Source organism: Mytilus galloprovincialis, chromosome 9 (assembly GCF_965363235.1).
Source record: "Mytilus galloprovincialis chromosome 9, xbMytGall1.hap1.1, whole genome shotgun sequence".
Lineage (NCBI taxonomy): Eukaryota > Metazoa > Mollusca > Bivalvia > Mytilida > Mytilidae > Mytilus > Mytilus galloprovincialis.
In genome coordinates this window covers 66,003,397-66,030,336 of record NC_134846.1, presented here as the reverse complement: position 1 = coordinate 66,030,336, position 26,940 = coordinate 66,003,397, and the positions used below count along the sequence as shown (strand labels likewise).

The window sequence follows — 26,940 nt, the reverse complement described above, 5'->3', positions numbered from 1 at the left end:
ATATTTTTGTATGCAAATCGTAATATACATGGGAAAATAAAGTTTTCTTAAATATAAAGTAGTGTAAAAGCGAGGACAAAATTATACTTACCCTGCATGTATGAAGGTATAACATAGAAACCTCCAGAATTCTACTCGCTTATCTGGTCTATAGATAAGCACACTCTCTACTGGTAATGGTCCATTATGGTTAATATTACCATTCTCTACACAGTAATAAGCAAATAAGGCTATCTAAAAAGCAAAGTTATTACTTGCATGAGTTTTTTTCATAAAGATGTCTATCCAATATCCTACATTAAATATCATATTGATTGTTGATATGCAAATTTAAGAATGGTCAGTATGACGTTTACTGTTGAATTACGCTTTAAATTTCTTGGAACTTCATCTAAGAGATGAAATCATAATGTTATCAAGAGTAAAATTATTTTCACGATTGACACGGTAGATATTTTGTAAAATTAATTTGACAATAGAAATGATAATTCAATAGTATTAACATTATTATTTTCATGAATTACCGGAGACAACTTTTGAAATTTTAGTATAATATATATCTTTAAACTACTATCAGCAAACCTTTAACTTCAAGCATCAAATTTGGTGTTGTCCGTTTTTATATTTCATAAGCTTTCAAACCTTTGAATATAAACATTCAAAATAGAGTTTCACAATTAAAACAGCATTTGTATCATTGCATCCATATTTATCTTTTTTAACTAAATCAAAATAACAAGGATTCAGAGATTGGGCGCACAGTTCCATATACAAATATAGAAAATAAAATTTTGAGTGATAGCAAAATCTGTTTGACTGACCTCTATAAGTGTTATGACTGGAACAAATATCGGCGGTGGACAGCAATTATATCTATCTGCATAATACTGTCTTTCAACGTCATCTGTCAAAAAATTTCGGGCTACTGCACGCACCATCACTTGAAAAAAGGTAGTTCTATCTTTTCTACTTAAACATTCTAGTGTTTCTTTACTCTGACCATCAACGGCTAGTCTAAAACTTGGTGTTCTTTTATTACTCATCTATTGAAATAGAACAATATTCAGTGATTCATGTAGGTCTTACTCATATTTACGATTGTCATATAGTTTAAGGTTTTTCTAAAAAGTGACGAAAAAAAATAAATAAACGATGCCTTATCATGTTTTGAATAGTATTTTTTATTTTATTTATCAAATAAAAACAATAGTAGATGAATAATTATTGATTTTTTAAATGGTTTCGTTAGTCATTGGTATATGTTTTTTAATCGAAGGGGCGTTGTTTGCTAATTGTATCATTGAAAATTGTTTTATTTACAGAGTATATAATCAAATATCGTAAAATCGAAAACTAATCGATATCACATATTACATTTAGTAGTCGGAAGTTATGCAGATCATGGTCATCGGCAATTCTAAAATCAATTTCATTTTTTTTTTCTTAATTATAAAATTCTCTGTATAAATGTCACTTAAAAGAAAATCTTATAATATTTAAGGCATATTGGATTTGTCAAGGAAATCTTTTGAAAAGTTGGCTTAAGAAAATAATTCGTCGACGTATTGTTTTGAAATATCTGACTATTAGGATGTATAAAAACGACAGTTCACACAATTTAGAATATAGAAAGATAAAAATTTGTTTCAAAATGTGAAAGATAATAAAAGGCAATTTATACAATTGAAATATTACTGTGGAGAGTTGTCTAATTGTCATGCATAAAAGGAGATACGATATATGCATCAATGAATGAAATGTGTAAAGAATTATTGTTATATAAGGTTCGGTCATTCCAAAACAGGACTCAATACGTTTTCTGCTGTAATTGCTAATTTACTCTAAATACTCAGAAATAAAACTGACAACCTTGAAATTGATTTATAGAAAGGATAACAGCCTTGAGCTGCCACGCATCTTTTTTTAATGTTATTGTCAATTATTCTGTAATGTATAGCCAATTTTTGACAGCCTAAACCATTGACACAAAAATATAATGTTTCTATTGAGGATATATTCATGCCGGTAAATCATTTCATATTACTGTAGAGTTATTGTCCATTACACAAAATGTACAGCTAACTTTTAATTTTAGTTAATACATTTTTTTTAATATTATGATTTGAATAGCGATACCGATAACAACCACTCTATTACAAAATAAAATGTCTTGCTATAGTGTGGTGTTATTGTACGTTGCATATGTTATGAGAGAAAAAAACGCTGTATGTTGCATGAACTCAAAAATGTTTTGAAGCATTTGTTCAACCAATAAATCAAGTTATTACAATGAACTGTTTACAATGAACTGTTTAAAAATGCAAATTATACTATTATACCGACATTTTCATCTCTTTTTAAATTCTTTTAAAAAAAAACTATGAAAAGTTCACATGAGCAAACATCATAAAACCCAAAGACAAAATTTTAAATATTATATAGTGCATAATAATTGATTAAGAAGAATAGCCATTATATACATAACAAGGAATTAAATGTATATGTCAGTTTTTAGAGACCTTAGTCGAATAAGCCTTCAGTGGAAACGACAAAATAATTTTTTCAAAGCTTGGCACTATTTTCGCGAGGAAACCTTACTAGAGAAAAGGACACGTAAATCATGAACATATCAATATAATTTAATTTTGGATGTAACGCGTCTTCTGATTGGCTGACGTCGTTTTGTTTATCATATCATAGACACAATTTTGACGTCATCAACGTTTTTCATGATTTACGCCGGTTTAAAATGGAATTCAGAATTAAATTATAAGAAATAACTGTAATATTTTGTCAGTCTATTCGAAATAACATAAAAAGTGTGGTGCACACTGTTAAATAAACCGCTACTCGCGTTAATCAGTGTGCACCACATTTTTATGTTATTTCTTCATAGACAGAAAAATATTACAGTCATTCCTTAAAATAATTTTCGATCATTAAGTTTTAATAGTAAGAGACTTTTTATTAATATAAACGACTTTTGACTCCGGATATAATATTTTTCGACAGGCTACCTTCTCTGTGGCTGGACATCCTGGTACTCGGTCAAGTGAGAGCAATTTAAAGAAGTAGAATCAAGCTTACCATCGATATAATTTTAATAGGGGACATTCACTGTTTTAAGGTTTTCTATAGCTTACACGACGGGCAAAGGACAATTTAGAAAAACATTTTGAACTACTACTCACTAAGCTTTGAGCAGAAGTTAAGTGTAATTCACAGCGAACAATTAATGGTCCAGAGCCATTACATGCCCAATATAATGAGCAATTTTATAGTTGTCGCCAGCTATATGCGTTTTTCTTGATACTATTATCAAATTGCAAACACAACAACATATATAAAAAATACGAAGTATAGACGAATATGCACCAAAGTCTAGACAAGATAAAGAGAAAGAACAGTTCCTAATGCAATTCAACAGTATTGTACATGAGGTATATGCAGAGTCCATTACGTACGTTCTCTAGGGTATAAATTTCAAACTAGAAGGAACTTATAACATTTGATTCAATCTTTTAGACATTTAGTGCTGTATTTAATGTATCCTCCACATTGTGCTGTCTTGAGTCCATTAAAGTTTTTATTTATTTATTATATATTATAAAGGGTTAAGAATATTTCGCTAAAATGGGCATTGACAATTTTAATTTTCATTAAAATGGGTTACAAATCAGGCGCTAAAATGGTTTCTACTTTGGCGCTTAAACGTCAGATTTTTTTCGCTCAAATGTCTTATTAATGCGCTAAAATATCCTCCGTCGTTTCGCCGATACACGATAAAATCATCTGAAATTAGTAAACTCTACACCCAAATTGCAACGATTTTATTTTTGATTTTACTTCTTTGAGTTGCTTTTACTTGACCGAGTATGTCTTAATGTATGTAAGATTTCCTGTAGAAAAATAATAATAAATTATATAATCCGAAGTGAAAAGTTGATAATATGAAAATAGTCTATTGGGTACTTCATTGCTTTATGTAATAATGTGGGCGAATGAAACAAGAAGTTTCAGGTGATGTCGTACAAAATGAACATCAACACGTTGATAGATGTTGACAAGAGGATTTTGAAAATGAATACATTTGCCTTGGAAGAACGGGGGGGTGGGGGGTGCCTGGGAAGGAATAAAAAATAAATAACTGTGCGAAAAATAAATTGCTTTGCCTGGGAAGAACTGTAATTTAAATTTAAATTAAAAACCAATTCTTCAGACAACAATTGAAGGTCTTTCCACCTCGATAATAAGAATGAAATTAAAAAATGATATAAAAAAATAAGATTAATACGTATATGCAGAAGACTTAATTGTTTTATTATGAACAAAAAATAATTTTTAGCAAAGGTTAAAATCTAGAATGTCAAATTGACCTTTGACCTATTTCAAGGTCATAGGTCAGTGATCTCAAATCAAAAGACCCCAGGTCAATCATTTGTATGGTTGCGGAGAAATACTGATTTCAAATACATAAGGGGAGAAAACTCATATAAGGTTAACCAAAACACTTCGACTGAAATAGGTTGAAGTTGCGCCTTTTTGTAAACAGTAATTTGGCCAAACTTCTAAATTTATAAAATGCCCTTGACCTTTGACCTTGATCTCAATTTCAAGGTCATAGGTCAGTGAAGTCAAAACAGAAGACCGGAGGTCAATCACTTGTATGGTTGTGGAGAAATACTGATTTGAAATACATAAGGGGAGAAAACTCCTAAAAGGGTTAACCAAAACACTTTGACTGAAAAAGGTTGAAGTTGCGCCTTATTGTAAACAGTTATTTGGCAAACACATCATATCATTTACTGTCACAGTTTCTGTGGAATAACGATAACAAGCAAAATTCAAAATTTAGAACATGACCTTGACCTTTGACCTTGACCTCAATTTCCTTCAAATGGACCAAGGACTTCATATCAAAACACTGTAGGCCTCTACGACTTATAACGTATGAATTTATCCTCTTAAATTTTCAAAGGGAAATAACTCCCATAAGATGTCTTCCGATCACTCAAGTCAAAATAAACCAAATCAGTCTCAAGAGTAGACGAAAAATTTGGTGAAAACAGTTTGCTAAAATCTTTTACGGTTTTAGAGATATAGCGATAATAAGGAAAAGGGGACGCGGGGAGATAACTCCTATAAGAATAAGTGTTTGGTCACACAGGGTGAGTTTTGAAACCCCCATTACTGTACAACATCATTGGCCAAAAATTCCATTCGATATGTTGTAAGACAAAAATGCATCTCAGACGGCAGAAGAAAAAAAAATAATCAGAAGAAGAAAAACAAAAGGTCTTTCCACGAAAAGTAGAAAGACCTGATTACTTTGCACAAAACACAAATACTCTCAGATATTAGGACTGCTGATGTTCAATAGATATATATATAGATGCAATATATTTTTTGTATCGATTATAGCCGGGATTAAATGCCTTTTCAAAGGCATTTATTGGTGTATAAACACACGCACTCGTCTCAGAAAAAAAATCCCTATATACCTTTATATAACACAAGGTACTTAACTCGCGATTTAGAAAAATGTCAGGCGGTGACGAAATTCCGTTATATGCCGATTTCTCGGCTGTAACCCCCACTAAAACTTGTTATTTCGTAAATCTTAATTGATTTATCTTCACAATGGTGTATAACACGCCTACTTTTGTTGTCGGAATCATCCGTAGCAGTCCTACCCAAGGAGGTCAATCGTATGTTAAGTTTTGTTAACGTCGGTGTTATTATCGCCGCCCTCTTGTTTACATTGGTTACGAAAAGAAGTTCGGTCAGCGTCGTCTATCGAAAAATAACCAACGTACTCATCTACTGGAAGTCCTCTCGACTAATCATATCAACGTATTCCCTAATATGAAAATCATATAAGAATTATTATACTTTATCTTTGATGTATTTCTTTAATATACTAGAACACACCCGTGATATCGCGGGTCCGTGACTGAATTAAAGTATATAACTATGCGCAAGCCTTATCTTAGTATTAGTACTGTCATCTGATAAAGTCATGCCGATTATAAGATACACAATTTTCTCTGCTTTCAAATCTTTCTGTTTGAACCCGTCGAACTGGAACTTATCAATTATTGGTAATATTAAATATTTGGAAAACAAAAGGTCCTGGAATGGAGTATTTTTTAATCAACAGCATTGTCCTATATTAGTTATAAATAAAGTTGAATTCTTTGATTCGCTGTTTTACGTCATGCCCGCTAACAAATTGAAACTTATTTTTAGTCCAGATTTTTAGTATTCGTATTGTTATCTTAGAAAGTCTTACGGATTAAAATACTACAATAGGTAACAATTTGACAATTTAGTGTCAACCCTGTGATTATGACCCGTTTATATAGCATATTAATCCTGAATACACCGTTTGGCGGTGCGCCTGTCGGATGCGGAACGTACAGATAAGGTAATAGGTTACAGGTGATTATACTATTAATATCGGTATCGGACTCGACCCGGAACTTCCTAATTATTGGCGATATTAATTACGTGGAAAACAAAAGGGCCTGGAGTGGTGTAATTTTTAATCTACACCTTTGTACTATATTAGTTGTATATAAAGTTGAATTCTTTGATTCGTCGTTTTTACGTGATGACGGCTGACAAATTGGACCTCGTAATTTTAGTATTATAGATAAGCGTTTGCATCTTTCCAGCAAAAAGAAAGTTACAGTTTCTAGGAGTGCGTCAACTTTATTCTAAAATAATGTCTCTTTTATTTAATTGTTCTTTAAAGTAAATTTTGAATGATATTTGTCATTTTAAATACATTCACATATTTTGGGCTCATGGCGTTGGCGTTTTTTTTTACACGTAACACAACAGAACACTTGCACTCAAAACAATATTGACATTAGCGCTTTTAACCTTGATACGTACATCTCAACCCAAATTGGCCGGACATTTGCATTTTTTTTAATACGCCCGTCAAAATTTGGACGGGACGTATTATGGTATATACAAATGTCCGGCATCCGAACGTCCGTCTGTCTGTCTGTCAGGCCGGCGTCCACATGTCGCTCCGTAACTTGAGTACCACTTATCAAAATTTCATGAAACTTTACAAGAGTTTGTTTTTTTGTAAAAAAAAAAGGGGGGGAGGGGTCACATGTCGCGCCGTATCTTAAAAACAATTAATGATTATTGCTTAAAACTTTACACACTTTTTAGTTATATTAAATTTAAAGATCTGTACAACTTTTGGTGATGATTCAAAATTTTATTTTTAATTGATAAAATTGAGAATGGAAATGGGGAATGTGCCAAAGAGACAACAACCCGACCATTGAAAAAAACAACAGCAGAAGGTCACCAACAGGTCTTCAATGTAGCGAGAAATTCCCGCACCCAGAGGCGTCCTTCAGCTGGCCCCTAAACAAATATATACTAGTTCAGTGATAATGAACGCCATACTAATTTCCAAATTGTACACAAGAAACTAAAATTAAAATAATACAAGACTAACAAAGGCCAGAGGCTCCTGACTTGGGACAGGCGCAAAAATGCGGCGGGGTTATACATGTTTGTGAGATCTCAACCCTCCCCCTATACCTCTAGCCAATGCAGAAAAGTAAACGCATAACAATACGCACATTAAAATTCAGTCCAAGAGCAGTCCGAGTCTGATGTCAGAAGATGTAACCAAAGAAAATAAACAAAATGACAATAATACATAAATAACAACAGACTACTAGCAGTTAACTGACATGCCAGCTCCAGACTTCAATTAAACTGACTGAAAGATTATGATTTCATCATATGAACATCAGGCACAATCCTTCCCGTTAGGGGTTTAGTATCATACCATCATAGCATATAGTTCCGATGTAAAGACCCTATAAGTGAATCAATATTAACGCCAAAATATGCAATCTTTAATGACCTGACAACAGTTTTTTGTAAAAAAAAAAAAGTAGGGGAGTTTTCACTTGTCGCGTGTCATATCTCATAAACTTTTTGAAATTATTGCATAAAACTTCACACACAAGACGACTGGCGTATTATGCGCTCGTGGCGCAGCTGTTTATTATCTGTATAAGTTGACTAGTAATCTTAACCTGATTTACTGCAGTCAATTCAAATAAAAACTGTTTTTCTCGTATGTTCATTCTATAGTCAATAGTGTGGAAAGTCCAAGGTACTCTTCTATCATAGTTTCTTTGAGATTCCTTTAGTTTGTGGATAAGAATCATTGTTATTACCATCTGCTGTTCATATTTACGTTGAAGAAAGGCCGTTATAAAGAGAATATTTAGAACACTGAACTTTTTGGATGTTGAATATGAAATTTTATAAGCATATATCTCTATTTAAAAAAGACAATCACATATCTTTGTATTTACTAAAAAAATCTCTTTTTTGGCAAATAATGGTATTATTTTTTTAAGTGCGGTGGTTATATGCGACACTGTAGATTGTGTTTATTTCACAAATTAAATTATATGAGTTACTTGATATTTTTTAAAATACTAGATATTACTTTTTTTCTTTTCGCTTACAGAATAAAATGTAACTTTCAAAATTCTCATTGACTTATCAAAATTAATATTTCCCCCAAAACAGAAGAATCCTTAAGGGTCAGTGGGAAAGTAACTTAACAACTCATTGAAAGAATGAAGAGAACAACACATAGCTGTATATAAATAAATGAATGTGCTGTTTTATGGTCTATTAAATAATGTTTTTATGTTTTGATTATAAATCTCAATTGTCCTGTAGAAAAAAACCACAATTGTCTTTTTTGAAAGCGCAATTGTCTTTTTTTGAAAGCGCAAATGTCCTATCAAAAACGCAAACGTCCTCCGCCCAATTCAAATTTATAATTCTTATTGCTTCTTATATATACGAACGTATATTAAAAACACAGTTTCGTATAAATATATGCAAGGAAGCGATAATTTCGTTGTCAAATTTATCTATTTATAAAACGTTTATTTTTCTGAATTATTAAATCCCAACAAAATACATTCCATGATTACAATGATGCAGAAAATGAATAATAATTATTATTTTTAATAACTACAACTATTTCGAATTTTTCAATTATTTTTTGCAGTTGTTCTTTTTAATGCTGTTTGTTATCACGAAAAATATGTTTATCATTTATGATAAAGGTATTTCCTTACCTACTACATGATTCTGTTTTTGAGACCGACCAAAAAATGAGATTGCAAATCCGAAATCTAATGTTTTATAATAAAGAGATAGAATATCACCAAATGCAAATTAAAAATTAAACTTCAGATATTTTGCACAATGCAAATTAAAGAATTATAAATATTGGATATTATGCCAGGTGACAATTATAATTTTGGATTTCCCGTCAATAACGGTCCATTTCATGTTTTCAAAGTTACGCAGTAAATTCATGAATACATAATCGTAACGGAATTGATTCTTATATTTACCCATCATCCCTGGGGACACGACAAAGCGAAATGACTTTTTCAAGATTTTTTGAAAAAAAAAATTAAAAATTAATTTACAATTATGTTTAGAATAAAAAAAAAGGTATTATACCTGTCGAACTAGATGAATTCATTACTAATTAATATTGTTTACGTTATATAAGAATGGTCCAACATGCCTTGGGAATTTCTCTACAATTATAGTTATTCAATGCCATAACAGAACATTGCTCGACTTGCTTTAACAATTACCTTGTCCTTTTGTCAATGTATCCGATGGGAATTGTGGTCATTAAAATTCAGAAAAAAAGATATATTTATCTTTTATTACAATTCAGTAGAGACTTTGAATTTTTAATGGTAGCCAAAAAGCCAAAATATAAAGTTTAGCAATCATCTTTTAACTTGTTTTAATTCTATATTAGTAAAGGAAGATTTATTTTGTTGAATTACTGATGTTGCCATATATGATTTGTGGTACCATGATTTGAAATTATTTCCTCTTCTGTAATCATAAATATATAATTTTGATATTTGGTTTATCTAAATGAATATCACATGGTTTTGCCAAAAAGCATTTTCTAAGTATACATCCAAAGGTTTTTCTTTCTAGCCATGTCTAGCCATGTCTAGCCATGTGGAGTAAAGGAAAATAGACAATGAACAAACAAAGACTACACTTATAGGGAAAATGAGATGTCACATATACATCAACAACATTGTTATTTTAAAGCATTTCCTAACATTTTGCTCGTTTATGCTTTTAAATGTGTTTGCTTCATCAAATCAAAATGGCTGCTTCTCGAAAGTGTCAAATAATCCGACCGCTTCAAACTAGGTGCAATTAGTCTATTGAGCATGACACGAATGAATAGTTCCTAATACAAAACCAAAAAGACTACGACTGGCGGAAAGTTGTCTCATTGGCAATCAAACCACATCTTTTTATTTTCATACAAACTGCTTTAACAAAGGTAGGTGTCGATACCAAATGATAAGCTTTATTAACCAAATGATAAGCTTTATTAAAGTCTTACCCAAATCGAGCTGCGATTAACAGTAGAACTTTACATATGCAGTATCTGTCGATGACAATATATAAGGATATTTGTATTAAACAAATACCATATATAAAGTATAAATGAATAAAGATTTGTTTCACATTGTTTTAAAGGGTCTCTTAATTATTTTTCTGAGATTTAATATCTTAGACTAAAATTATTGGCAGAATTAGACAAAGATATAGAATATATAGAATTTTTTATTATCTAAATTTATTTTTATTTCCTTCTCATATTAAACAATTGTGAATCTAAACCAAATCATCATTCTCAGATATGAATATAAGTTTATTTGTTCCGTAATATTGATCAAAAAGGACAAAAGACGTTATGCATAATACATCGATGTATACTATATGCATCCGGAAATATGTATACATACACTTGCTTGCTGAAGCAAAATACTAATTATGTTTCAAGCGACAATCAATTTAAAATTAGCAAGGCTGATAGAGTGTTGCTTGCTTAAATTTTTCTTTAAATTCGGGTAGAGAACAAATTTAAAATACATGTGATAGGAATGCTCTGCAAGGTGGAACGACCGGGCTTTGATTTAATAGGAATATCACTGAAAGTATGGGTATGGCGAATGGGGCTTTTTTTGCAATATGATGAGTTACCGTAAACAGCAAAGAGCGTGGCATTCTCTTAAACAACAAAGCGCACGTAGCCGATCTTTAATGTGCAATTCTCCTTTCCTATCAAATTCCAAACATATATACATGTATCTTGCAGCAGTCAAAGGTGTTAGATCAAATCAAAACGGGACATTCGATTGGTCATGTGGAGTGTATAATGACAGTAACATCTAAACGGAATGGAAAATTAGTTCAATGCTGAACAGCATTATAACCTGACCATCTCAGGATGAGTACATTCCTCTATCATTTACCTCAAGTCGCACGCTCGTCAGCTAAATGTACATGGGTAGAGCAACTGATCGTCGCTGTTTTTTCCCAGGGCGCATTTAAAGTTTTTGAATTATCCATACAGTAATAAGATATGATCAATCATACTCGTTAATCACACGCCCATCTGAGTAAGGCTTATGCACCGACCATTCCTTCTTTGGGGGACATAAATTTCTATTTCGGAACAAACGTTTTTTTTCTTAAACTTTGATCCTTGTCATTTTTTTCAGTAATATACATTCATACTCCTTTTTTTCAAAAACCGAGCTTTACTTTCTGATTTTCAAAAGTGATAAATGATTTTTTGTAACTTGAATGGTAAATTTTCCTTTGATCTTCTGGTGAGGTATCTCGGTTATTTTTAGCAGAGTGCGTTTACTGAATAATGTTTTAGTTATTTCACTCTCCAATCCCGCCGTAGAGAACTTTTCGTTTGAAAAGCAAAGAATGGGCGGAGCTTAACCAGTTGTTAATGCACAGTCTAGCCCCGCCTCCTTGGGGTAATAATTAGGGAGCAACCATTTGAACTCCAAGGGGCTATATTTTTTTTTGTTTCAGTCGGAAATTTGTTTTCGCAAAGCACGATTAGTCTTGTTTAGTTTTTCAACGCTTTCAATCAAATTATTTTTTTCAATATTTAACACTATAAGGTATGGGGAAAATCTGGATTCAGAATTGAATTTTTTGTCATCTGCTTGACCAGAATAAAATAAAACTTTTCATCAAATTTGGGATCAGAATATCTTTTTCGAAGAATGGAAAACATACCCCATAAAGTTCTATTTTCGTGTATTGAACAAGCTTCAAGCCTTTGTCCCTGGACCTTACATCAATTAACCGATCTTCCCCAGTTTTGGGGAACGAAAGAACATTTTGATTTTACCTTCAGAATTGGTATTGGGGATATGTTTCCTTTTTATCACAACGTCCTTTGAAACTACAAGATTTTTTTATGCTTTGATGGCAAATAATCATAGAATTAATTTTTGCATTACCCCCCCCCCCCCCCTTTTTTCCTTTTTTCTCTCCCAACCACACCCCTTTCAAGAATTTTTGGGAAGAAAAAATAATTGACTATCGAGTATGAATCAAATAGCAACAATTCTTTGAATTTTAAACATTCCTTTATCAGACAAACAAAACCAACTGACATTAATTTTCTGAAATCAGATATAGTATCACGCCACTATTTGATTGACGTATCTTAAAATGCAGAAATTTTTTATTGGTTAGGGTTTAACCTTTAACATGTGTCATAGCCCATTAATGTTACAAACTATATATAGACACGCCTTACTCATTAACATATTTAATCCACTCAAAGCTATGCTTTTCGAGAATTAAATAAGTGAATTCGTAAATGACGTGCTATATATATAACTTAAAGAAATTTAGGATCAAGCAATTTGTGACAGAAAACAAACCTGACAAACTAATCATTGGTTTCGTAACAATCAACCGGCATGATTGATCAATTCAAACCCTACACTAACAGGACGTTGATTCGTTGAACAACATGCATTTGCAATAGCTTTATGTAAATAAGAGATAATAAAATATCTGAAAAAGGAACAGCACAAGACGACATACAATTATTCATCAATAAATTGTAATTATCCTACATTATTACCAAATCTACGAGCTCCTGATATGTCATACTACGTCTCTCAGGTTCCATGCACTTCATCTGCAAAACTTCAATTGTGTGAGTTTCCATATCTTTGACAAATAAAGGATTCCTCAACAACCGGCGAATTTCTTCAACTCTTATCTCACCAGGTTTTTGGCTGCCAGGCTAATAAAAAAAATATCATGTGACTTTTTGAAACATAAAAAACATTTCTTTAAAGGCAAATGGAAAATTCAGGCATTAGATATGAAAATGAAGTAATAAAGAAATGAAGAAACTGAGGATGCCATTGTGTTCTTCTATCAATGAAATACCATTTTAAAGAATTTGTACAATTCAATTTTCCATCAGAGACCAAATGAAGTAGATTTGAGCAACGATAGGTAATTGTACGGTCTAGCGATTGGCAAAACCCATACTGTCTTCTGCGCTAAAAAAGACCCGACATGATAAAATGTAAGCGAGAAAAACCGAAGGCGTGAACAAACGTACAAGACAATAAACAAAAAATAAACATATATAATAGACAGCCACCAACGACAATCTTTTAATGCCAGGATTAAAGTTTGTCATAACTATGCTCATGCATCTCGATTCTTGAATTTCGTCCATTTTCCGTTTGAAGTAAAACATATAAATGAGAATTTCTCATACTCAAAGATAGCCTTCTACATAAAATAAATTATGCTAAGTTTGAGAGTTTATCCATTTAAAACGGGGATGGATGAGTCATAAACAATATAACATTTTAAGCCTTCAATATAAATTACAATGTATCTACAACTGTTGCCGTGGACACACATAAATAATATAGCGTGTTTAAACATGTTAACGGACGCCCAACCCTCTGTCTGAATTTGGACCCTTCTGAAAGAGAGGCGAAAAATACCAGAGGGACAGTCATACTCATAAGCGGAAAAAAAACATGGCTAAAAATGAAAAAGACAAACAGACAAACAATATTACACATGACACAACATAGAAAACTAAAGAATAAGCAACACGAACCCCACCAAAAACTGGGGGTGATCTCATGTGCTCCGGAAGGGTAAGAAATCCTGCTCCATATGTGGCACCCGTCGTGTTGATCATGTTATAACTGAGACTGACATAATTCTTCAAGTCTAAAAATCTGATACTTGGTATACTCGAAGCTTATTACCATCAGAATCCGATATTATGTAACGGTGACTAGCATTCGTTTCAGAAACACTTCAATTTAAAAACAAAAGCATGTTTCTATTTTCGAAAAAATACACTTCAGCTAAAAGAGTAGTTCCTATAACAATTATTTGTGTATCTAATCAAATAAGTTGAAAAATAAAAACAGTAATTTAAAAAAAGAAAAAAATATTAGTAGTCAAGTTACACTTACCCACTCAAAGAAATGTCTCCAGTTCTGAAAATGTAAAATAAGTTTGTTTAAAGGACATAAGCAACAGTAAACCGCACTAAGAACAATCGAGCTTTTCTGTTTCTTACAAGAAAATACTTCGTTTGACAGCTAATTTCTCTTCAAAGTTCGACACAAGGCATTAGTCTGCTAAATTAATAAATAAATTATTTTCTAAGCTAATTGAGTTTAAAAGAGCTATCTTTAAAGTGTTAACTCTTCATTAGAGCAATATGAGCTATCAAGGTGCTATAGAGGTTGTCTTGCTAATCAAATTTTCATTTCTATTGCCTTATTCTTTCTGAAATAGACTTGTTTCGGTAGTTAGCCACTTTTCTAATAACAGGAAAGTGTAAATAAGTACTAGTAAATGATAAACTAACTAAAGATCATTTATTTTAATGCTTCTTTACCATTTTACCATTTGCTGATTGTTTTCTATTGATTGTGTAGCGTCTTATTTATGGAAACTACATTAAAACTGTATACCCAGTGATATTTAGATATATTGTTCAACTTCTAGACAGATTTAAAATATATAAATAATCAATAAGTAACACTATTTAAGAAGCAATTAGGTAAATACTAAGAAACTACTCACATCTACTTGGTATTTCCTTAGGGACTCTATGTATGCGTTGTCGATGTCATTAGGTTCTCTTGAAGCACTTGACCTTTTCCGTCTTGACGAAAACACCTCAGTCTTGGAATAGTCTGTGTCTTTATCGAAGTGTAGTTCAAGTCCATGTCTCCCAACAGTAGACGAATGCAACGGTTTAGCTATAGGTTCTAACACTGGACTAATTACATTTGTTTTTGACGTCGTTGGTATGTAAGGTTTAGTTATTGATAACACGGGTGTTCGCCTCGATTTGAAGGTTAAGTCCGAATCACCAAACCGGAAGTCAGTTATTGGCGGCTGTAATGAAGACGGTAAAAATGGCTGGTGACCTGGCAGATTAAGTCGTAGTTTTGGTCTTACAGCTGGCTTGGAAGGCAGGGTGGGCAGGGTAGTTTTAGTTGATGACCCAAAGCCGTCTACTGATTGTGTTACCGACGGAATAGGACACTTTTCATCTCCTGGTGTCACATCTTTAAATGCAACTCTCGGCTTATGAACTGCCATAATTTAAATATTACTGGTCCTATTTTTTCAGGAAATCATTATCTCTTCCCTCACTTGTAGGAACGAACTGTTTAGTATTTCCGTTAATAGATTGTACATTCTGCAATGCGGAAAGAAACATCATTTAAAAAAGATTAAATGTTAGAGGATTCTTGTAAAGTATTCCAAATCAAAAACGATTGCGTGCTCAGGAGCACTGTTGATAAGAGATTTTATTTCGTGATATATATACTGTTTGCCATAAAATCTATGCTACAGTGGATATTTGCAAACTGACCTGTACGGGCTTTTTTTTATTTAATAATCCTCTGATGTACATTGTATCGAATCACCAAATGCATTATATCTAATGAAAACGACGTGACCATTTACTTGATTATTAATTGTGCTACATTTGAAAATTAATATTTCTAAAGTGAGACTTTCTATTAAAATCTGTTTTCCTTTTAGTGGATAGTAATGAAAACAAGAATATTTCACAAAAATATTTTTGATGTAACAAATCTATTTTAAAAATTAAAAATTAAAAATTATTTCAAAAAGAATTGGTTTGTTGATGGATGGCTTAGGCAACTTCAAAAAGTCTATATGACGACAAGTAAGGGGATAAATGAAGAGAAAGTAGGAATTGGGTGTCAACCGGTTATCTAACAGAAAACCGACATCATATTTCATTTTGAAGCAGACATCTGCAGGAAACCATATTGTCTACAACGAACCTAAAAGTTTCAAAACATTCCATATTGTAGTTTCAGACGCCAAAATGTTCATACAAACATGTTATATAAAAAGAAGATGTGGTATGATTGCCAATGAGACTTATATATTACGATATATGTTTGTGCCCCATAGCTTCCTCTCAGACATAGCTAGCATTTTTATATCATTCTTCAATAAAAAAAACTTGTTCAGTTCTTACAAAAACATTATCAGTATGAAAATATGCAAACAAGTTATTTGAATAAATAAGGCGCCCTTTTATCAAACGGACGGACGACGCACGGAGGAAACCGTACGAGACGTAATTTTCTTTTGAAGTGACATACGCCGCTCTCCCAAAAAATGGAAAAAAAACCACAAAAAACGTTTGTGATGTTACTGTATGTAATACATAAGACATAAGTCAAAAGGTATATATGCCTGTAAAAAATAAGAAAGCATGCACTATAGGATATTTGTAACAAAAAAAAATGATAGTTAATTGCACTGATTATTTATTAGTTCAAAGAATAATGGAAATATAAAGGTTTTGTAATTCCCATGCACGAAAACTTTTCAAGCGTAAGATGTATACTCAAAATATTTCAGAAACATCGATCCCAATAACACTGTAAAAGCCATTTCTTATAATTCCTATAAACGAATATTCAAAAGAGAACATTCCAATTTCAAAACCAGCCCAAAAAAAGGTAATTTAGAGATCAATATATCATGGGCTTGGGTGAAATTAAAAAATACGCCACTTAATGCACAATAAATATCGAAGGACATTTAGAGCACTCGGTGGACCACACCAGGAAGGTAATTGATTATGTACGTTGGACATCTCAAAAGAATAATTCTCCGTTTTAAAGCCCTCAAGTTGATAGTTAGCTGTGCCACTTCAAAGGAAATAGATTATTGATGTAATTTGCACTTTCAATCCGACTTCTATATCTACGACAGACATACTGAATAATCACAAATCTGTCAATATTTAGATTATAATTATAAGAATCTTTCGATATGACCTGAAATTTATGACACAACCCCCCCCCCCCCCAAAAAAAAAAAAAAAAAAAAAAACCAATTATATGCTGTGGTTTACAGAAAACTATCCCTTGCTAATTTAGGGATCGGGCAAAATTTACCAGGCAGGTGGGACCGGTGCAAACCATAGCATTTTTATCCACTTCAGGGATAGGGTCACCACTTTTTCCCCTTTTGTGACCATAGGACATGCAGTTTTATTCAAACTATTGTTAACAATAAAAAAAAATATCAACTAAATATCCAATTTGTATACAATTTTCAAAATACCCTATTAATATAAAATAAAGGGTAGAATCTAAATCAAAATAACTCTTACACTAGTAAGCATATTATCATATGCTGAGTTACCAATTATTGACTTTGTCTTAATAACAGAGCATGTTTACATTTAAAAAATACAATGTCACTTATATCTTTTCTACTTTTCATGAAATTCATTTTGACTTTTAAACAAGATTAGTTTTAAATACCAAAAGGAGAATAGAAAATGGAATTCATTGATGAACAAAAATAGTTTAATATTTTAATATTGTATGAAATCAATCCTCAAAATTTGAGAATTCATTTTTCTGTGTAAAATTTGTATGACTAGAGTTGTATGACCATACCAATGAAATTACTCGTCAAATACACTGGACATCGTAGGAAAACGCCAATAGAAATATATTTTATATTAATTTCAGAATATAATATTCTACTGTGTGAGCGGAGGTATAACCCAGTGGTCATTTTACTACAGAAAAATCAATTTGATCAGAATTAGTCAGCATGTGAAGTAGAGATATTGATTACTGTGTTTATGGTTGTATATGTTAGCAAACAGTGTAAAATAAAATCTCGGAAAACCAACATATCAATTGCAATCGTTTTATTCCTCATTAAAACGGATTAATTTTAACTATTTTTGTAATGAAGTATCAGAAATGGTTGTTTCTGTACACACAAGCTTTAAATTTAAAATAAATAAGACATGCTTTTTTCCCAAAAGAAAGCAAAATTCGATGTCAAGCAAGAAAATAAAAGCGACCTAGTTCATGGTTTTAATTGATCATATAAAAAGCTCATATTTGGTGAATATATAACTATAATTTGAAACCCTATATAAATTGGATGTGTAAAATATTTATGAACTATTCTAAATATAGAACAAACGGTAATGATTTGTCATATTCAGACACACTTCATGATTGTCAATACACTGATGAGTTCAGATCAAGATTAGAAAAATGAACGTCAAAATCAATACAAACAAATAAAAGAGAGAAAATGTCTGCTTACCATGTGTTGTCGGTTTTATTGTTGTTTTAATTACAATGCGGTTTTATACATAATCCATGAGTCTATTAGTACACTGAGACTAGAAGCCGTGAACTTCGAAAATGGAATTGCATTCCAAATAAGACGGGTTGCTTTTCCAGCTGATAGGCTTTGGATTTCCTATGTGAAGGAGAAATAAGCGATATTTTGCTCATGAGATGACATCGGAAATGTTCTTAGAAATAAGAAATAGCGAGGAAAATATTAAATGTATAGATCTGAAGAGAATAAAAAGGACGTATTATTAATAAAATAATTAGACACGGAAGCACTGTGTTAAGAGAAGGATATTTATACAGAACAAAAAATATGTCGGATTCAATTTCCCCTTAAAAGTAAACCCATTAATTTTCGGTGTCAAAGTTACTGTTAACGTTGTGGTTGATTTAGTTAGAAAAAACAAATAGAATGTTAGACTTTACAAAAAAAAAAACCTGCATAATAAAAAATGAATAAAAACAAAAATGATTTAGAATGAAATGAAATAAAGTAACATTGTAGTTGTTACAGCATGTACTGAGGTAGCGGGCAATTCTGTAAAAGTTGCTTACTTTTCCAACACTTTTGTTTATTTAAATTCAAATTGTAGAGAAAGGATCAGTTTTTTTTCAATGTATTTTACACTAGAAAACAATTGAATAACAAACGTACTCTCATTGCCATCAATTCACATCGTACTTTATAACTTTAAAGAATAAAGAAACAACAACAAAATATAGAAAAACACATTTATGAGTAGTGGCAGGAATGAGAAAGAGGGGGGAATGAGCACTTCAGTACTATAGTATAACTTCAGACAAATTTTATCGTATTTTTTGTTTATGAAAAAATCATCTGTTCTTTCTTTTTTTAATGGAATTTTATCATTTGAAATATGATAAGGCTTCCATACGCTCAGCTCATCTTGAATAGCCTGCGGGGAGTACACTAGATACCAAACGACTGGAATGTTAAAATACAATTATTTGGAAGGAAAAAAAAGAGGGCTAGATTTTTCTGAGTATGTTACAACCCCAGCTTTATGAAAATTTACAGACAAATTATAAAATTTGAATCATGCAATACTTAATTATTGCCAAACTGAGGGATAGTAGTAATGGAGCACCAGCAAATGGGCGGGTAACGGTCTAGGTTCGATATTTTCCTAAACTTAGCGCCTTCAAATTTATTTGTTTGTTGTTTATTTGGTCCTTCATACTTTTACAATCCTATGCCATTGGTAAAAATGATTGTTTTGTTTTGAGCCTCCATTGGGGAAAAATCCCCTGCAAATAAGGACAGTTAGCAGGTATGGCTAAGGCCACTTCCAATTTATTACCAATACGTTTTCTTTCAGACTATTATGAACAAAAATTGGAGCGATAGACCGATTAAAAAATTATAAGTGATGAAAAATATATGTTTAATGCACTGAGATATTTCTAATATATTCATGTTTATATAATAATAATTTAATTTTGGATGTAACGCGTCTTCTGATTAGCTGACGTTATTTTGTTATCAGCCCATAGACATAATTTAGTCATGTGACTGAGACGTCATCAACGTTTTTTTCATGGTTTAAAATGGAATTTAGAATTAAATTATAAAAAATGACTGTAATATTTTTTTCTGTCTATTCGAAATAACATAAAAAATGTGGTGCACACTGTTAAATAACCCGCTACGCGCCTTCTTCAGTGTGCACCAAATTTTTATGTTATTTCTTCATAGACAGAAAAAATATTACAGTGATTCCCTAAATAAAAAAAAACGCGAAATAAATTTATAAATAGAAAACATATAACGGATTTTGAAAACAAGATGTAGGGCTTAAAGAAATTGTCCCTATGTACCTATGACTGAAGTAACATCTATAAACAAATGGAGGGACAATGCAACTAGCTATTGGTTGATTTGTTATTTCTTTTTATGATCGAAATAGTTAAGGACGATATCGCGAAATGACTACACACGATATAATCGAAGGCTGCATAAAAAATGTAACGACATAGTCATATGACGTCACATGTAGATAAACAATGAGTAGCAAAGACGTGAGCGCTAGAAAATGGATGTGCATGAAAATATCAGTCCTAATATGGTGTGTCAGCGTTGCCGTAACCATTTTTATAGTCCAATACTTGCGAATTATTCCCACGGATAATATTGAGGTTGATGAAGAAGAAGATGATTTGGTTATACGTTCCCTGAATCTTCATAATGCCAACGAGAAAAAGAGGGAGAAACGCGCAACAGATTATAAAGCATACAAAGAAATGGGATGGCGATTTACTCCAGAGGAAGCTAAGCTTGTTTTCAGTGCTTATTATAAATGTATTGAGGAAAGGAATGCAGCATATTCGGAGAAAATTCATGTAAAAGCAATTTTAGCATTAGAAGGCCAAACAGTCAAAATGACTTGTCATTCTTGCTTCCGTCCGGACCAAGACCCTTCCAGCTACCACATAGAATGGCAACAACTTAGAGCGGAACAAGGTGAATTGGATTATGTGGAAAATAGCAAGAGGGTAAAAATTACCTCCGACAAGATGCTGGTTATTCTAAATGTTGATGTCGTAGATGGTGGTCAGTATTTTTGTGTCCAATCAAATATTCAAGAATATATAGAAATTTATCAACTGGATGTGATCGAAAGGGAAAAACGGATTACTCTTCCAGAGAGTGACATTAAGAATCTTTTACCACAGCATGAATTACCTGACCACAACCTAAAATTGTTTACGCTATGGTCCGAATGGAGTGATTGTAACCAATGCAATAGGGTTGGTAAAAGACGAAAAGTAGGAATTTGTATGGTAAATAAAATTGAGATTGATGAACCCATACAACCAATGGACATTCCTATGATTATCTTATACCCTGACGGAATACCATGTCGTTCTACAATTTTACCACCAGGGGTGAAGAGATTACAGGAAATACGTGACAGAAGAAGCGAAACAATATTAGGCGACTGTTTCATGAAATGCCCCACCACACCTGCATTTTTAACGATAACAGATTCCAATGGAAAAATTATAGAAACAATTGATTCCGGATTTTATTCTTTAAAGTAAGTTTGTCTTCAGTTTTATGGTCGTGTTTTGGACTTTAAATTAATTTTAGGGACTAATTTACAAGTTTTAAAATATGATAAAATTGTGAATGAAAATAGGGAATGTGTCAAAGAGACTACAACCCGACCATAGAACAGACAACAGCAGAAGGTCACCGACAGGTCTTCAATGCAGCGAGAAATTCCCGCACCTGGAGGGGTTCAGCTGGCCCCTAAACAAATATATATTAGTTAGTTCAGTGATAATAAACGCATAATGAGCACATAATGAATGTGTTTTAAGACAGCATTGTGGTCCCCTTGTGTAAAATTAAGCGGTTGTCAGATTGACAGCAAACCAGATTTGCCTGCTTTAAAATGATATTGGCAAATCCGGACCCTAAACATTATCAAGAAAAAAATATTGTGGGGTTCAGAAATGCATCAATCTAGCTTTCATTTCCCGCTACTTGAAGGTCCACAATTCAACAATGATAGAAGCTAAAATCGTCGAAATCGAACTTGACCTTCATTAAGTCACAGGAAACCACATATCTATCAATTTGAAAAGATTTTTCTTCAATGCGTTTTGAAGTATTACACGGTTACTGTTTGGCACCCACCCAGTCGAACCGCCCATCTGCCTGTCCACTTGCCGTAAATGACCAAATCAATAACCAATATTTTCCATGAGAAATCCTGTTAAAAAGGGGGAAAATTTATTATAGCACTACTTTATTTTAATACAACCTCATATGTTATATTCGTACAATATAGTTTGGTATTGTAAAACCTTGATGTGGTTTCAACTATTCAGCAACTAGAAAATACTGGATTGTAGTTTCATGCGTGTGTTTTGAGATTCTCACAGTTCGTCATATATTATGAACATTTCATTACTAATTAATCCTTTGAGACCTTGAATAAAGCTGCAAATTTAATACATGCTAATCTCATAAAATCGCAGATGCTAATCTGTAAAAGCATAAGAAAGACAATCCAAACAAACACCCAACTGAATTCCTAACAAAAATTTATTTTTGTATGAATAAAAGGAAATATGCGTCAATAAGACAGTAACCGAACAACACATCAGATTCCTCTCAAACCTGTCAAATTTATTCGAATGAATGCTGTTGACTCTACTTTCTGTGTTATGGTACAATATTGGAAAAGTACAAAAGTGCAAAATGTGTGTGTTACAAGTTTATACTTTATTTACGGTGCCAAGTTAAACATCAGATTTTTATCAGATTTCATTTTTAATTATAAAACACAGGCACTTGTCTCAGAAAAAAAAATTAAGGTATATAGGATTTTTTTTTTCTGAGACAAGTGCCTGTGTGTTTCGTGTAATATTCTAAACCACTTTGAAACCTATGTTATTCTTCAGTTATATAAATATTTATTTTATTGCACAATAACTTCCAAATATGTAAAATCAAAATGCGAAACCATGCTTCTCTTTTACTATTTATACCTAAACTTTATTTAAAAAATATGGAAGTCGAGTACAAATATTTATCTATTTACAAATCTATTTTACGTCCAGTGGCCGAAATAGTATGCCTACCTTATGTTTCGGTGCAACCGATTAAGAAAAATATCTTCTCTTGGTTTAGAGCATACATTTAAATTGTATACAATTGCTGAATTTTTCAGTAAAAACATTCTCTTTAATAATCTATTAAAAAGCTCCAATATGAGAGCCGTGGTTTAGTGGTCAGTGCGTCGGACTACTAACACAGTTGTCCCGGGTTCGATACCCGCTCCGGGGAGAAAATTTCAGGGACTGAATTTTCGGCTCTCCCTTGACACCATTTGCGAGTATGGTCTTGAGAAACGATGATAGTCCGTCGGAAGGAGACGATAAATGGCTGACCCGTGTTAAGAGAGAGCCATATCTCTTGCACGTAAAAGACACCCTTGTAGATTTTCGAAAAAGAACAGGCTAATGCCGCAACAAGGCAGCACTCGGAACCACAAAGTTGAAAGGGGTTAATACAAGTTGCAATAACTTGTCTCCCAAATCCACTATAAATAAATATATTAAAACTAAACTAAAAATTTCATTTGTTTTTTTTTCTCGATTTTCAGTTAGTTAGAGTTCAATGTGTTAAAGTTGCATGCACATTTTTATCAAATCTATGATGTATCCTGTTTGTTTTCCTGGACCTAAGCAGTTGGTACCCTGGTAAGATAACATTGAACAGTGCTGGACTGCATCTTAGCCCAAGATTACTGAATTATGAATAATTTTGCAGAAGACAATAATCATAAGCAGAATGTTTTTGCCCCCGCTGTAATCAATGAAGGCATTTAGTGTTTCTCATGACCGCCCGTTTTTGCGTCTTTCTGTCCTCCGTCCGTCTGTTCTATTTTCAATTCTGCATCTTGCAAATTTTATGAAACTCATTCACAATGCTAAGAATTAAAACCAGCAGGCAAATTTCGAATTTAGGCAGTGAGTCACTAACTGAGCCGTAACTGTTCTAAAGTTATTCCCTTTTATTTTTAAAAATTGCAAACGTGTTGTGAAATTTACTTTTGAGAAACTGATATGAATTGAAACTTGTGGCACTGAAAGCTATTAGGCTCCTTATTTCCTAAATGTAAAAAGCTGGAGAAAAGCCGGTAATCACAAAATTTAGGGTTGGCATTGCACTGTATTCAAGCCAATAGGAGCGCAATTCCCACGATACAGTTTACACCAGGATCACAGTAAAAGCCATTGTAATCTATACTAACAATAACAGCAGCACAGATTTATGCCTTTTTGGACGTAGTGTTCTAACAATGTTTTAATCATTTAATGTGCAAATTTAAAAAAAATGAATTATTAACCACTAGTAAATGAAAAATCCAGTGTTAAACCTATACTGTATTGTCTTTTATTTACAAACTAATTTTAAAATTTGGTTCACGTTGTACGGGAATCTTTCGACATTTTAGATCGCAAATAACAGCAAAATTCAAAGTTTGGTACTAATTTGAAATGAAATAAGCAAATTTTGATATTGGACAGAAATTGATTTGTGAGATCATTTATTTAGGCAAAGAAATTTAAGTGAACGTAACTGTTTTTACATATATACAGAATATTTTTCACCTGCTTCAATTTATTTTTAAACTTTGATTTATATGGTTTCATCAATTAAATGCTAAAAAAATATAATCGAATGAACAAGATTATTTTCTTTCAGAAACTGTATACAGCAAGAAAAAGAATGAAGTCCACGTTCTTTTTCTTTTTAATTTCTGAAAACATATTATAAGACATATCTTCTCATGTTTCAAAACTCTGTCATATGGTACAAAACTTGTAGCTTGGAATATTACTCGGTGGCATATACCGCAGGGTTTGGTCAAATTAAAGAATATATATAATGGACAGCCGGCAAAGTATGAAAATGTCTTGTCATTTTCTTGTGTTTACTCCCATTTTAACTTAATAAAAGAGGTCCGTAAGACTTTTGTGGTTACCAAAACAAGATGTCCATTTTTAATTTCCTTAATACTTTCTTTCTATCTGCAGAAGTAAGCCTACATTGCCACCGATGGTCAAGCGGAAGGTAACTTACGCAGACACTGGAAAACGAGTTGTGTTGTTATGTCCAAATTCTTCAAAGAAAAAAAGCTTGATAAGATGGCAGAATGGATCAATTCCCTTTAATCCTCTGACAATTAAAGGACAAACACGTGGACGGGTTCATATAGATACTATCAATCGTTTGCACATAAAGGGACTACGGAAAAGTGATACCGCTGTTTATAGTTGCTGGATTCAGGCGAAATTAGTTGGTACAGTTAAGTTGATAATCACTACAGGAATTGATCCGAAAGTTCATCAGATTATAACCACAACAGGCATTGTGTTAACCATTATTTGTCTTTCACTTATTTGCATATGTACACTTGGAAACAAGGCACGTAAGAAAAACGCAACAAAGTAAGAAAAAAAAAGAGATAACATATCTGGTTTTGCTCCAATAAACAATCGTTTTACCAAAAACAACGGCAAAGTCACCTGTTTGCGGGTTTTCAGGAAAATCGAGGTGTTTGCATTAACGAATCATGTTTAGTTTAACTTATTTTTGAATTGTCAGCAAGATATGATTGGAGAAAAAGAAATGCGCACCAAAGACTACAAAGCGTTAGTCATCACAATAGAGGACAACAGATTGCCAGTAGTAGAATCTACTAAGTGTAAGAAAACGCAACAATTGCGGACTTTGGTGAGAGTTGCATCTATGCCATCGAACTTGAATTACCCACATTACTGAAACGATTTGTTGAGAATCAATGCTGAATATTAAGAAACTGTCTCGCTTTTCGCATTATCAGGAATCAGGGCAAGATCTCTAGGAGATGGTTAGTATGAGACTTGTTGTAAACAGAACTATAAACTTATCTATGTTCTCTTCTTTATCAATGACAATGCGTCATCTTCATGATCATTTAGGTTTGGACCTTTAAGATTAACAAATTTTTCAAATACAAACTTACTGTATTATCTCCAATATATCCAGTTACATACTTTTATGACCAGTTTGCAATGGACTTGATGTAATGGAGAAAGCTCGATGATGTACGTTTAGGTAATATACTGCACCATAAATCTGTTAAATTCAAGCAAGAACCTCTCTGTCTTAAAGATTAGACTATTCCTATCATATCTTTTACATATACCACACATCTTGTAAGCAAAAATTTATTTTAACACGAGTTACATGATCACTATATTAACAAATTCAAGTTTAAACATCCTGATTGGACCTATGCTAGTTTACCACTTATATATAATTCGATAAACAACCATACTTCACTGGGAAAATGTTTATTCAAACTGAAAGAACCGATATATGGTGAGCCTTTATTTTCATAAATGGATACCACTACACGAAAACACTAATGAATTCAGTGGAGGAGTATGACAGGCAATGGACTTACGCAAAAAGAAAAAAGATGTTGATACTCTTTCTGAATAAAATAAGACTGATTATACTGTCGTTGTGATAATTAGACAAAGAAAAAAAAATGAATGGTTCTATGACCCTTCATGCTTTATTTATTTTGAAAGACCAAAATGTAACTAAGCACGTTTCTGACCCCAGGAAAAATACGTTATTGTGTTAGGTTTGGTGGAATATCATTTCACTTGGAGCTTATTGTGCATCCCTGTTGTCGAACTTGTTTTTTTGTACTCATATGAAGCAGATATCGTATGAAATCTTCTCAAGAAAAAAAAAAACAATAAAATATCTTGCAAAGTTCTCTCCCTCTCA

At 32.4% G+C, this 26,940-nt stretch overlaps 2 protein-coding genes across 2 annotated transcripts in view; one reads left to right on the top strand and one right to left on the bottom strand.

Annotated features, from left to right (window-relative positions):
- LOC143045684 (rhomboid-related protein 3-like) overlaps positions 1-18,770 on the bottom strand; it is a 29,396-nt gene extending 10,626 nt beyond the window's left edge. The window contains exons 1-6 of the mRNA XM_076218370.1: positions 18,580-18,770; positions 15,025-15,649; positions 14,406-14,429; positions 13,031-13,195; positions 822-1,043; positions 92-234 (exon numbers count right to left, since the gene is read on the bottom strand). Of these exons, the coding sequence (XP_076074485.1) occupies positions 92-234; positions 822-1,043; positions 13,031-13,195; positions 14,406-14,429; positions 15,025-15,549 (1,079 nt within the window). The 5' untranslated portion in view covers positions 15,550-15,649; positions 18,580-18,770. The remainder of the gene's footprint in view (positions 1-91; positions 235-821; positions 1,044-13,030; positions 13,196-14,405; positions 14,430-15,024; positions 15,650-18,579) is intronic.
- Positions 18,771-20,632: 1,862 nt separating this feature from the next.
- Positions 20,633-25,655, top strand: LOC143045683 (Ig-like V-type domain-containing protein FAM187A). The gene is made up of 2 exons (XM_076218369.1): positions 20,633-21,673; positions 25,191-25,655. Exons 1-2 carry the CDS (start codon positions 20,640-20,642, stop codon positions 25,606-25,608), a joined length of 1,452 nt encoding a protein of 483 aa, XP_076074484.1. The 5' UTR covers positions 20,633-20,639; the 3' UTR covers positions 25,609-25,655.
- Positions 25,656-26,940: the final 1,285 nt, after the last annotated feature.